General features: G+C 58.5%; 1 protein-coding gene across 1 annotated transcript; it reads left to right on the forward strand.

The window, feature by feature from the left end:
• The first annotated feature begins 5,830 nt into the window (after window positions 1–5,830).
• BGN (biglycan) lies at window positions 5,831–13,420 on the forward strand. The gene is made up of 8 exons (XM_049767511.1): window positions 5,831–5,911; window positions 9,930–10,183; window positions 10,283–10,395; window positions 10,759–10,972; window positions 11,261–11,371; window positions 11,478–11,571; window positions 11,665–11,803; window positions 12,396–13,420. The coding sequence occupies exons 2-8, from the start codon at window positions 9,940–9,942 to the stop codon at window positions 12,591–12,593; spliced, it is 1,113 nt and encodes a 370-aa protein (XP_049623468.1). The 5' UTR covers window positions 5,831–5,911; window positions 9,930–9,939; the 3' UTR covers window positions 12,594–13,420.

The raw sequence follows: 13,420 nt of genomic DNA on the forward strand, positions 1-13,420 counted from the left end.
CGCTGGTTATGCAAAAAGAAAAAAGAAACGAGGTTCCTGTTGTAATGGTTTGGAGACCACACAAAGCACTTCTCAGGGCTTACTCCTGACTCTACACTTGGGGATCACTCCTGGTGGTGCCAGGAATCAAACCTGGGCTGGCCATTTGTAAAGGAAGCACCCTCCCTGCTGACTTTTTCTCCTGCCAAGGAAAATGGGCTTCTAAGGCCTTCCCTTCATTCCCTTTGAGATGACAAGCACCCCACTCACTCGTGGAGGGTGGGCAGGAAGGGGTGCAACGTGGGCAGCAGCATCTCCGAGCTCAGGAACACTTAGGGCTTACAGCTTGTGCTGGCTCCCTTGGTTTGTGGCCGCATCCCTCGGGGCTCACCAATGCTCACTGGCCTCTCAGTTGTCATCTTTCCTCCTGTGTGCCTGCTGTCCTATCCACCTGCCTAGGGCTGGCACCGCCCTCTCACCGATGAGCTCATTCCCACAGCCTTTCTGTACTTTCATCTGCAAATACCCTTTTTGCCAAATAAGGGCTGGAGCGTCCAAAAGCCCAAGCGTCTCAGCCCCTCTGGACAGGCCCCCAGAGTGAGAACGTGGCCAGCAAGCAGCAGGAGGACCGCGTTGTGGTCCTCGGAGTCTGACCATCCCCAGGTGGCTCAGGGAAGGGGGCTGGGTAAGAAAGCTGGGGTCACCCAGCCAGTCCATGGATTGGAACCTCCCGCCCTTCTCCTCGCGTTCCAGGAAAAAGTTACCAGGACGTTTGGGTTTAATTATTCCTTTTTCCTCTCCCCATCTTGCCAAGGGGGCAAAGGAAAGGAGACAGCCGCCCAGGAGGGGCCGGGGCAAGGGACTGGCGGCCTGACAAGCTGGGCCGGCTGCAGCTTGGCTTCCCTCTAGCTGCTTGCTCAGCGGACTTGGGGGCCTCGGAGACCCCACACCTGATGGATCCTACTGCTGTGGGCTGGGATGGCCATGAAAGAAGCCCCTGGTCTTGCTCAGACACTTTCTAGAAGCTTCTTGTTGCACTACTCCTGCCTTTCTCCCCCCCCCTCACCTTTGCCTCCCGGTCTTCCCAGGTTCTCTGGCCTGGACTGTGTGCTGCAAGTCCAGTTTGGAATACCACTAATACTTGTCTTCTGTGGTCTCACCCACACTTTCATGCCTCACAGAAAACTAGAACCCCAAGCTCCATGGAACCACCTGGATATGTGTGCCCTTCGAGGTGAGGTTCACCCCAGCCCAGTTTAGCAGCCCAAGCTCTGGGCCTTGGGACCCTCCTGAACAATGAAGTCAGATGCCCCACAACCAGCCCTGGAAGGTAGGAAGGGGTGACTGAGGCCCCAGGACAAGGGTTACAGACCTGAAGTACTCCTTTCTTGATTGTCTGGGGGCCAACACTGAGCCCTGAGCAGGAGCTTCAGAGTCTCTGAGTCTCCCATTCCTCATCAGGACCCCCTCTTTTTCCTTTGTCTACAGCCCGGTCCAGCCATCCCCATATCACAGATGCCGCCCCCTAGATTCCTCTGGCACAGCTTTGAGGGGCAGAGCAGTTGCTCCCAAAGTTCTGCCATGCTCCTTTGGTCATGGCCCTGGGCTCTGATGTAAGGCCACCCGACCTTGTCAGCAGGGAACAGCCTATTCCACTTGCTTCTGTAGTGGCTTCGCCCCATTTGGATGTCAGTGCCTGTGGGTATAGGCCACCCTAGGTACAGTACCCTGGGTACTGCGGATACAGTCCTAAGACCAGGCAGATACAGTCCTAAGACCAGGAAGAGATAGTCTAGGTGCCTTACCCAAGGCTGTGGGAACTGGATGTGCTACCTCGGGAGGGAGGCAGCAGCCAGTCTCCAGCACTTGGGCCTAGTCTGGAGTGATGCCAGGACACCCCCATAGTGGTGCTGCTGTTTGCCTGCTGTGCCATGTGGGGGTCTAGGGTCTCTGCTGCGGCTGCTGGTACTATTGCTCCATCTGTGTCCCTGGGGGTGTTGGCGGAGGCCCTATACAGCCCTCAGAATGCAGGACTAGATATGGGGGTGCCTGGGAACTGGGAGCCCTGAGCTGGCTTCTGTTGCCCGCCCCGCTCTTCCCCCATTCTCAGCCACCATGGGCTGGGCCAGCCCTGGGAAATGGAGACTGTTTGCTTTGGACCCATCCCCACATTCCTTCAGCTCCCTCTGGCCCCCAGATAGGGCACTTCCTGTTTGGGCTGGGTCAGAGGTCAGCAGCAGAGGCCCACTCTCCTGGCCCTCTGCACCCTACTAAGGTCATGCCTGGAGGCTCAGGAAATGTGGGGGCTGCCTGCTCCCACCTCCAGTGCAGGTGGCCCAGGAGAGGGGGGGACCCTGTCAGAGGACCTGGAGCTATAATTAGGTGGGGGGGGGCATGAGGGGTACTGCTCTGAGCACTAGAGGGGTTCCCCAGAAGCCAACTTGGCGGTGAGGATCCACACCCAGGAGCTTGCCTGTGGGAGGGGACAGAAGCAGGGTTGGACCCCAGGAATACCGTGTAGGGCCCCTGCAGCCCCGAGGGTGTTGCAGAAGGCAGAGTGGGGGTTCCTGAGTCAGTTAGCCAGAAAGGAGGTGAAAGCAGTAAGGGAAGAACGAGGGGAGGGGAGAGTGGGGCTGCAGACTAACAAAGTTCCCTCCTGAGTGTGGCCAGTGGGCACAGGAGTGGCCATCCAGCTTCTGAGAGCCCTGGGTAGATGCCCAGCACCCCACCAGCCACACTGCAGATCCCTGCACCCTGAATCCACTGTTTCTCTGGGCCACCCGTGCACCTTCCATGCCTGGCCACACCCCAGGCCAGGCCTCTAAAGATAGCAGGGCGCAGGCCAGGCTGCATGGAACCCCTTTGGGTCCTGAAATTACAACCCTGCTGGTCCCGTGGGGAGCTGCTGTGTGATTATGTCCCCCGGATGGTCAGAAAAAGCTCAGGGCAGAGAGCGGGGTGCCAGTTTTCCCCGGCCACACCTCACCCTTGGCACAGGGAAGCTTCGAGAGAGCTGAGGCAGCCCCACAGCAGGCGTGCACTCTCTAGGGTCCCGTCCCCAAAGTTCTTCAGCACATGCTACTGACACACCCTGCCACTGAGGCCCCAGCTCACCAGTTCGCTGAGGATGGGGCAGAGCAAAGACAGTGGGGAGTGTGCAGGGCCCTGCCCTGGAGCACATCATCACTCCTGAAGGGGCCAAATCATGGTTGAGTGCTGGATGTTCCAGATTGCTGCTGCTTCCCAGATGCCCTCCTGGCCGCCTGACCTGTTATGCCCATCAGACCCTGAAGGGGCAGAGAGGGTGAGGGGAAACCTAGAAGAGGGGAAGGATCCCTGAGGAAGAGAGAAGAGCAAGGCAGCCAGCAGACACTGGACAGGCAGGCCAGGAAGGCTCCAGAGCTCAGTCCCCAGCCAGCCCCCCTCAACTACTCACAACTGGCGCCCACAGGGCTGTAGCGGCTCCAGGTTTGCTCTCAAGGTACCCGAGTTTTCTGGCAGGGAAGGAGCTATGTTTGCTCATGGGTGAAAGCTGGGGAGCGGGTGGGGGGCACTAGAATGAAGGTGCCTGTCCCTAGCACCCTCCTCCCAGGGGGCCCAACAGCCAGTGTTCCACCTAGGTCGAAAACACTCTTCCTTCCAGGAGTCCTGTCCGACGGAGCATCCCAGCAGGAAGAGCATGTGGGCAGCCAGCTCCAGCCTGAAGCACCAGGCTTTGCCCACCACACTCACAGGCCCCTGTCCTGCAAAGCTGCCCAAAGACAGCTTCTTCTGCAGCCTTTGCCAGCTCTGCCCATGCCACCGAGAAATTGAGATTTTGAGTGTAGGGGCAGGAGGAAGGCCCGGGACTGAGGTGCTGCTAGGAGCGGCCCCCAAATTAGAGGGCCAGGCAAGTGACTCAGGAGGCCGGGCTGGGCACTTTGAGGACTACAAACCACAGACCTAGAACCTTACAAGCACAGAAGCCAGATGTGCTCAAGCCTGGCTCCCCACCCCCAACATCAAGGAATGCACCCTTGCTGGAGCTCCCTTCATGGCCAACCCAAGCGTCATGTAATGGCCATGATGAGTTCCAGGTTCCCGCATCCTCACTGCTTCCCCTGTCCTTTCCCTCTTACCTGCTCCATTGCTCCTCCTCCAGGAAGCCTCCAGGTGTCTGGCCTGACCACCCCCCATTGCCTGGGCAGAGTTTTCCCCACAGTATTCAGTACCTCCCACAATGGCTGTTGTGGTCCCCTATCAATGAGGGACCCCAGTAATGACTCTTTGTGCCATAGCTATCTCACATGACCTAGCTTCCCCCATTTGAAGGACTCCTACACATGCCCTATGTGATTATGTCCCCTGGACGTCCAGAAACAGCTTGGGGCAGAGAGCAGGGATCCAGCTTTCTCGGGCAACAATTCACCCTTGGCATAGGGAAACTTCAAGAGAGCTGAGGCAGCCCCGCAGCAGGCATGCACCCTCTAGGGTCCCATCCCCAAAGGTTTCCAGCACATGCTGGCACACCCCACTGCTGAGGAGTGTATGTAACCTCCCTAGCACTGGAATTACCAGCGTTATCTTTTGTGGCTTTAGGGGGCCCTGAGGTACAGGGAATGTGAATGTAGGCTCCAGCTGTAAATTTAGAGCTCAGAGTTGTTTGACCACACAATCGTCTTATAATCCCCAAAGCTTAGCCTTTGGGTTGAGCCTCTGGCCTCTGTGGGTCTGGCCCAGGCAAACCTGTATCAGTGGGCATGGTTTGGCAAGCGGCCAATGCCTCAGACCCCGTTGGTCCTCTTTATCTGTCCGTGCCCACGACCATTATGATGCTACTGTTTATGCAGCACTGGGCTGACATCTGGGCCCAAAACCGATGCTCAGGGTTGAGGGAGGCCAGGGCTGAAGTGAGGTGAGTGTGATGGGTCCCAGACTGATGGTCAGAAACAGCAAAGAAGCCACTTGCCCTGGCCCGGAGGGTGGTGTGATCTTCCCAATTTGTTCCTGATCACCCACAAAAACAGGAGGGGCCACAGCAGCACCCCCGGGTCCTCCGCTGCTCCTTTTCTAGCTCCTTTGTTCGCTCACACTGCATCCCAGTGCAGGGGAGCCCATGGGGCACACCGACCAGGAGGCACTGCCCATGGGTGGCACCTTGGCTTGTCCTGTTGGAGCCTCAAGGGTCCTGCCTATTGATGGCCTCTTCCCGCAATACTAAATGGGTGGGGGCATGACCCCAGCAAAAGTGCTCACCCACAGAATTGATGCTCTGTCTATGGGGAACTGCGTGACTGGGGGGCCATGCATGACTGGGGGGGCCATGCGGGCTTCTCTGCCTCCCTCTGGATCTGGCCAACATCAGCACAGCTGATGGGTTTTTGAGGATAGGTTGCAGTGCTCAGGGAACAGGCCAGGAATGGAGCCCGGGGCCAGCCTGCTGCTGCCCCCCAGCCACCTCGAGATATTCTTTTTGCTTGGGCCCAGGCGACTGCAAGTTTAAGTGGTCTCAGGAGCGAGTTCTGGAGGCTTGCTAGCTGGATCTGCACCCCTATCCCACCTCCCCTCTCTTCTTCCCTGTCTGCCTCTGCGGAGGGCCACCCCCATCCGGCCTGGTCCCAATGGAAAGTCTGAGTGTAAGGCCTGGCCTGCCCAGGGGTCCCAGCACGAGGGAGCGAGCTGCTAGCAGGGCGGGGGAGGGTTGGGGTACACGCGCCAGGAGGAGGGGGAGCTAGCCCCAACGCCGACATGAAAATTGCTCCTTTGAAGCTGGCCCCCTCCCTCTGGCCCGCCCGCCCCCCGCCCCCCTGCCCGCCCCTCTGCCCGCCTTTAGCCGACGCCCGCCCTGCCCGTTCCCTCTCGCTCGCCTGCAGTCAGAGCAGAAGCAGCACCTCCGGCCCTGGACAGACTGCGACACCCACGCCTCCAACTAGCCAGCCTGCATCCGCCCCAGGTAGGGCCGCGCCACCCGAGGGCTCCCTTGCTCGATCCCCACTGGCTGGAGTGGCCCTGCTGGGGCGCCCCAGGCCTGTTCCTTTCTTCTCCCCCACTTTGCTCTCCCTTCAGGCAGCCTCCCTGGGGTTTGTGCCCCCGCTGCCACCCCAGAGAGCATCATGGACCAGCCCTGCGGGCCTCCAGAACAGAAGGACCTTTGGGTGGGTGCCCCCAAAGGCTGTCTGGGGCTCATGATGATTCTCCCAGGCTGGTCCCAGGACCCTGGCCCAAATCCTCACTTACCCACAAGCTGCTGGGTAAGTGAGGGACTCCTGTGAGGGGCTGCTCTGCTTCTCTGTCATGCCCCCCCCCCCAGATTGAGGGACAGACAGTGAGAGGAACCTGACCAACCAGCCCTGGGCAGTGGGAGACCCTGAACCTTTTTCCAGCTGCCAGATCCCGATGAATGCTGTCTGGGTTCCCTGATGCTCCCCCATCTGCTGCAGAGAGACATCTGAGGCCTACAGAAGGCTGGCCTGAGTTTACACAGCCCAAGGGAGCAAGTCGGAGCTCCCTCTTACCAGAGCCTAAAACCCTGCACTGACAAGTGTTGCTCCCAGAGGCCCTCCAAGGGCTGGGCCATTCAGTGGAGTGCTCTTCTGTTCAGGGGCTTCCTCTCTACACCCCCTTCCTCCCCTATGATCCTATTACCGCTGGGACTGAGTGCCCCCCAGGAGTTTTGTGAACTCTATCCCCACTCATGGTAATCCGTGACAGTATGCAGAGGTGCTGGAGGTGGTCAACACATCTTCTGGCAGGAGAGCGACAAGTTTAATTTTTAAGCAGGGGGATATATAGGGGTAAAGCCAGCCATAGGTATAGAGAAGAATACAATCACAAAGCAAAGTTTTACAGTAAACATGCTTAAGCTATGGGTGTGAGCTATAAGGATTCTGAGTACAAAGGAGAAGGTTATAACTCAGGGCAGCTCTTTGCAAGCTTACTTCAAATGCGAAATCAGGGATTATTAGGAAGTAGAAAATATTCAGGAACGTGGTCTTCCTGGTCTTCGTGTTCTTCGCTGAGCTGGACTCTATTGTTTTAGAGGTCAAGTAAAGGTAGGAGCCCAAATCCCCTTAGGTGTGGTTCCCTTTTTCTGAGAAGAGTCAATAGCCCAGGATCTGCATTCTGACTACGCCTTTGATTACCAGAAATTGCAGCTACAAGGACATATTTGAAAAAGAGAAAAAATATTGTCTTTGCTTTTTGGTACTAATTATTCAGAAAAGGGGTTCTCTTAGTAATCGTTGGTGCTGGAATTTCTGAGCCAAATTATTTGATAGTTTGTAATTTTGCTTGAGATTTTACAAAGTAGAGATAGCCAAGTAATGACAAAATGTAATACGAAGCATGAATTTTTCTCTTTGGGAATTCCTCAACTATCCACACAAGGGAAAAGGCGTCCACGGTGGGCCTTTTGAGGAACCCTGTGGGGGGTTATTTCAGTTCTCCCCACCAGGAAAATCTGGATATACATCTGGTGGGCTGAGCTCCCCTAAAAGTTCATGTATGCCGTGGCACAGAGAGGGAGGGTGGCACAGAGAGGGTGTGCGGGGGTGCGGGATCTCCCTCTTGCCTTCCCAGGACCTGGCCCAGCCACTCCAACCTTCTGGAAGAAACTTCACAGCACTCCCCTGCTGACAAGGGAGTGCCCACTTCCCAGGGAGGAGGACCTGGGGTTTGGCCCTGCCTCCACCTGGGGCCCTAACACCCACTCTGAGCTCCCGCCAGCCCCTGCTTGTATTGACACAGCTTGAGAGTTTGGGGGGCTTGGAGCCAATCTGGGCAGGACCTGGGACTTGGAGGGACACAGTTCACAGAAGGGCTGTGGGGAGCCCAAGATCAGGAAGGGAAAGGGCCATGAGGCCCCTCCTGGGGCACAGAGCCAAGCCCCTTTCCTTGGCCTGGCTCCAGGGTGGGGGGCAGGCAGCTCTGGGGAGCCCCACTGAGTGCCACACCCTGGGGGGTCTAGAATGTTCTGGAACCTCCCTAGCTTGCCCAGGCGCTTCCCAGCAGCTGAATGGGGCTGCTGTGGGGTGTGGGGCCCAGGATGGGGAGAAGGACCACCGAGCCAGGCCTCACTAATGACTTCCGGGATGATGGGTTGATCCAGGGAACAAAGGCACACTCTGGGCCTCAGTCTATCTACTTACCCAGTGGTATGAAAGGTCATCTGGTGCCCCCAGCCCTGACCCTGGAAACTTCTAGAAAGAGCATAGCAGGACTTTGTTTTCACCGCCCACTCATCACTTCATCCTCAGACACCTAGGGCCCCTCTGTGGAAGTGACCCTAGGGTGGAGGGCAGGGGCATGGGACTGTGGGCAGCAAGCAGGGGACCTGGGGGCCCCCCACAGTCTGGCTCAGGGTGGCAGCAGCTTGGCAATCACAGGCCACACATCTGCCGCGCGAACCACTCTTGCCGCCTTGGCCCTGCCTGAATGCCTGGCACAGCCCAACCATGTTCTCAGAGGCTGCCAATGTGGCTTGTTTGGCCGGGCCACGGGGCAGCCCTGCTTGGAGCACTGCGCAGGCTTTCAGGGGGCACAAGGAGGCCCTATGGGGCAGTGTCTCTCCCTGCCCACTGGCAGGCACCGGGCCTGGCTGCTTCCCTTTGCCCAGGAGGCAGGGCTCTGGCTCAGTACAGGCTTTGATGGGGTGCAAACCCTCCCTGAAGGTGGAAGCAGTGGAAGACAAGAGGGCCTAGAAGGTGGGGTGCTCAGCCTCGACCCCCTTCTGGAATCCAGGGAGTCCCACCCAGGCCAGCCCTGCTCTCCCTCACTCTCATCCATACCCAGGAAGGGAGCTAGCTGTACCCTACACATAATGTTAGGGGGAGTGGGGGCTGTCTCCTAGAGCCAGCAAGGGCCCAGTGTGCTGCCAGCCTGCTCAAGCTGTGCCAGGAGCCTGGGAGCCGCCTTGGGCCTGGAGCCCCGCCGGCTCGCTGTGCTGTGTGGCCTGGGCCAGGCTGCCAGCCTCTGACACTGCCTTTAGCTGCACAGCCAGCTGGCCTGCCTGAGCCCTGCCTTTCTGGGGTGCAGATAGGGAAGGTGGACCCTGGGGGAGGGGGAGGGTATCTGGTGAAAAGTGGGAGGGGCAGGCAGGGGAGGGGGAGGGCAAGGGGGGGTGAGGCGTACAGAGGTACAGACCAGGGTAGTGGGAAGTGAAGGGTTGTTGAGGCTGAAGTCAGGTTCAGGGGATCCCTTAGCGCCAACAGCCCCTCCCCTGCCCATTGGGGCACTTCCTGGGAGGGTCCTGGCACTGATGGTTTGCCCCCTAAGCCTAGGAGAACAGACTCTGGATTTTCCCCGGAAAGCGGAGGAGGGTGTGGGAGAGGCAGGGGTCCCCCTTTTCCCAGCCCTTGAGCCTGGGGGCCATCTCTGTGGGCACCAGGCAGGCTCAGGCAAGGCTGCCCTCCGCCCCCACTTGGCAGCAGGGCTGGGGGGCCTCCCGCAAGTCTGCCCCTGCCCCGCTCCCTCCCAGGGCTGAGAGACTCGCTCCTTCTCCACCCACTGTGCCAGCCAGTGTCTTGCCAGCCCCTTTAGCAGCCTTCCCGCTTAGCTCCCAGGCAGGGACTTCACATGTGGATTCACAGATGTGGGCAGTGGCTCCTCCCCCAGAGCCCTTCCCTGCAGGCTGCTATGTGTACACCGTGGACATGCCTTCACATGTGTGTCGTGTGTGTGCCTTGCTGTGTGTCATGTCTCCTTGCATGTCTTCATATTTGTAGATATGCATAGGTGTGTCTGCATGTCTAGTCACATGATTGTGCATTCACACATGTGCGTTAGTGTGTGCGGTGTATGTGACTATAAGTGCACATGTGTGCTCAGGCATGGTTGTGCACATAGCTGACTGGAAAAACATCTCCAGGCCCCCCCAACACCCAACCTTGCTGGGGCACTAGGGTGCGAACTGGGCAGGCACGCTCCACAGAGACAGCCGCACTCCTGACAGCCTGCCTTGGCATTGCCCGCAGGCACCTCGCCATGTGGCCCCTATGTCTCGCCGCGGCACTGTTGGCCCTGGGCCAGGCTCTGCCCTTTGAGCAGCGAGGCTTCTGGGACTTCACCCTGGACGACGGGCTGCCCATGCTTAATGATGCCGAGGACGCTTCGGGCGCTGACAGCACTTCCGGTGCCCCAGACCTGGACTCTGTCACCCCCACCTTCAGTTCCATGTGCCCTTTCGGCTGCCACTGCCACCTGCGGGTGGTCCAGTGTTCTGACCTTGGTCAGTACACACGGGTGGGCACAGCAGGGTGGGTGAGTGGGGGTTTCTGGGTGTGGGGTACATGTAGCTAACCCCCACGCTTCCCCTGCACACCCACAGGTTTGAAGGCGGTCCCTAAGGACGTCTCTCCAGACACCACACTGCTGGACCTGCAGAACAATGACATCACCGAGCTCCGCAAGGACGATTTCAAGGGGCTCCAGCACCTCTATGTGAGCTGAAGGGGAGCAAGGGGTAGAGGGTGGGCAGCCCCCCCCGCAAGACTGGTCAGGAGGTGTCCACCCCAAACTTCTAGATGTAGCACAGAGGGGACGGTGCTGGCCCTGAATGTGGTTCGCCCTGTCTGATAGCCGCAACAGAATTGGGAATCACCCCTGAGTTCCGCTGGATGTGGCCCCAAACACCCTAAACAAAACCCTCAAACACTGGGCTTTATCGGCTCCTCTCAGCAATGGAGGATGCATGAAGTCATGTTGGAAAACGGAAGCATGGAGTGGGGTGTGTGTGAGGGGCCATCTCTGTTGTGGTGGAGGGAGGGAAGTGGGAGGCCTTCAGGCCCCTGCTCCCCACTGCAGGCTCTGGTCCTCGTAAACAACAAGATCTCCAAGATCCACGAGAAGGCCTTCAGCCCGCTGCGGCGGCTGCAGAAGCTCTACATCTCCAAGAACCATCTGGTGGAGATCCCGCCCAACCTGCCCAGCTCTCTGGTGGAGTTGCGCATCCACGACAATCGCATCCGCAAGGTGCCCAAGGGCGTGTTCAGCGGGCTGCGCAACATGAACTGCATTGGTGAGCGGCGCCACCTAGTGGCCATGGGTGCGCCTGGGGGCTGGTGAAAAGCTGATCTAGGGCCTGGCTCAGAGGTGCCTGGGCCAGCTGGAAAGCCACAGGGAGGAGGTCCGAAGGAATCCGTGGCGGAGTCTTTTGGAAAAGGCAAAAAGTCAGTTTGACTTCTCAGGGTAGGAGGCACAGCTCTGATCCCAGATCCCTTCCTGGGAAGGCCATGGGGGAGTGGATGCTGAGCAGGGCCTAGCAAGGGGATGCTGGCACTCTGGTGCTGAGAGGCCTCTCCCCTAGAGATGGGCGGGAACCCTCTGGAAAACAGCGGCTTTGAGCCTGGAGCCTTCGATGGCCTGAAGCTCAACTATCTGCGCATCTCTGAGGCCAAGCTCACGGGCATCCCCAAAGGTAAGCCTTGCAGTGGGGGCTGGGACAGGGCCCAGATGTGGATATGCAGGCGGCCACCGTGTGGAGCCCCCACCCTGCTCTCAGTTCAGACCCTCTCCCTGAGTAGACCTCCCTGAGACACTGAACGAACTGCATCTGGACCACAACAAGATCCAGGCTATCGAGCTGGAGGACCTGCTGCGCTACTCCAAGCTGTACCGGTGTGTCCCACCTGCCTGCCCCCACCTCGTTCTGCACCCCAACCATTCCCCTTCCACACCCACCTTACCCTGCTCTGCCCCCTCCCTCCACAGGCTGGGTCTAGGCCACAACCAGATTCGCATGATTGAGAACGGGAGCTTGAGCTTCCTGCCCAGCCTCCGTGAGCTGCATCTGGACAACAACAAGCTGGCCCGGGTGCCTGCTGGCCTCCCTGACCTCAGGCTCCTGCAGGTGAGGGTACCAGCCTGCCCCTCTCCACGCTCCCCGGGGCCAGTGGTGAGGTAGGTGGGGTAGGACTCCAGAAAACCAGAGCCGGAGCAGTGAGGTTAGGAAGCAGTCTGCGTCCAGGACTGACCCAAACACTGAGCCCCAAGCAGAGGAGCTGATGGTGGAAGGTTGTTCGTGGGAGGCGGATCTTGACTATGCCTCGCCCTTCCTGGACCCAGATCTGTTTCTCGGCTTCATTCACACTTCTCAGGAGCGGGGAGTCATGGGTCAGAGACCCCTTGGCTGAGGCAGTCTTGGGGGCTCTGCTGCAGGGAGAGGGCGCCCTCTAGCGACTGATGTCCTCTCCGCCTCTAGAGGGCGCAGTGGCAAACTGATGGTCCCACAAACTGTGCTTGCCTCCTTCCTCCTGCATCCCACAATGACACACACACATACACACACACATCTCTCTCTGGAGTACTCCTCTGGGGAGCCGAGCCAAGACTAGGTACCAGGAAGAGGGACCAGAGACCCTAGAGGTGCCACCATCGAGGCAGGGCCACCTGCCACTGCACCTTCCGGCACTTTCCTCAGCCCTGCGCCCTTGTGCCCGCAGGTGGTGTACCTGCACACCAACAACATCACCAAGGTGGGCGTCAACGACTTCTGCCCCATGGGCTTTGGGGTGAAGCGGGCCTACTATAATGGCATCAGCCTCTTCAACAACCCGGTGCCCTACTGGGAGGTGCAGCCAGCCACCTTCCGCTGCGTCACCGACCGTCTGGCCATCCAGTTTGGCAACTACAAAAAGTAGAGGCCCTGGCTGCAGCCTGGTGGCCCAATCACGGACCCCAGGAGCCCAGCGGCTAACCTGAAGTGGGGCACAGTGAGGGAGAAGCCCATTGCCCCACCTTTGACCCACAGCCTCCACTCACTGCCCAGGATCCCCAAGTATATATATGGGGCATGAGGCCTGGCCCCAGCCCAGGTCCCCATGGCTCTTCACTGTCCCTGCACACTCATCCTGGCCACTCAGAGGCATCCCAGAAAGAAAATGCTTTCTGTGCATTCACCCTGAAACCAAATTGTCCAAGGTTCTGACCATTGGAAAGAATCCCAGGGCCTGGAACAATAGCATATTGGGAAGGGTGTTTGCCTTGCATGTGGCTGATCTGGGTTTGACTCCTGGCATCCCCTATGTCCTCTTGAGCATCACCAGGAGTAAACCCCTGAGCACAACCAGGTGTGGCCCAAAAAAAATCAAAAGAAAAAAAGAATCCCTAGGCCTGGGATTTTCAGAACTCCAAGATGCTCCCTCTCTCTTGGGCACCTTCTCCCACCTCCCTCTCTTCCTCTCATACCTTTCACAAGCTGGCTGCAGGCTCTGCCCAGCCTTTCCCAGTGTGGGGGACAGTTGATCCCTGAATCTGCCCTGCCCAGGTCTTACCCCAAACCTGGATGATCCCAGAGTGTGCTTCCCTCAGTAACAGTCAGGAGGGGGTTGGAAATCACCCAGCGTAGCTCTGTTCTATCCCCTACCCCTGCAGGGGCCCCCACCTCGGTGTAAGTGGGGGGATGGGGCCCAAGAAATCCCACCCAGCTTGAGGAGGTTGTTATTTTTAAATAAAAAACACTGTGCAA

This window comes from Suncus etruscus, chromosome X (assembly GCF_024139225.1).
Source record: "Suncus etruscus isolate mSunEtr1 chromosome X, mSunEtr1.pri.cur, whole genome shotgun sequence".
Taxonomy (NCBI): domain Eukaryota; kingdom Metazoa; phylum Chordata; class Mammalia; order Eulipotyphla; family Soricidae; genus Suncus; species Suncus etruscus.

Coding starts and splice junctions, on each gene's coding strand:
- BGN (XM_049767511.1), top strand. CDS start 9,940: ATGTGGCCCCTATGTCTCGCCGCGGCACTGTTGGCCCTGGGCCAGGCT. Junction 10,396..10,758: donor AGGGGCTCCAGCACCTCTAT/GTGAGCTGAAGG, acceptor TCCCCACTGCAG/GCTCTGGTCCTCGTAAACAA. Junction 11,804..12,395: donor CTGACCTCAGGCTCCTGCAG/GTGAGGGTACCA, acceptor TTGTGCCCGCAG/GTGGTGTACCTGCACACCAA.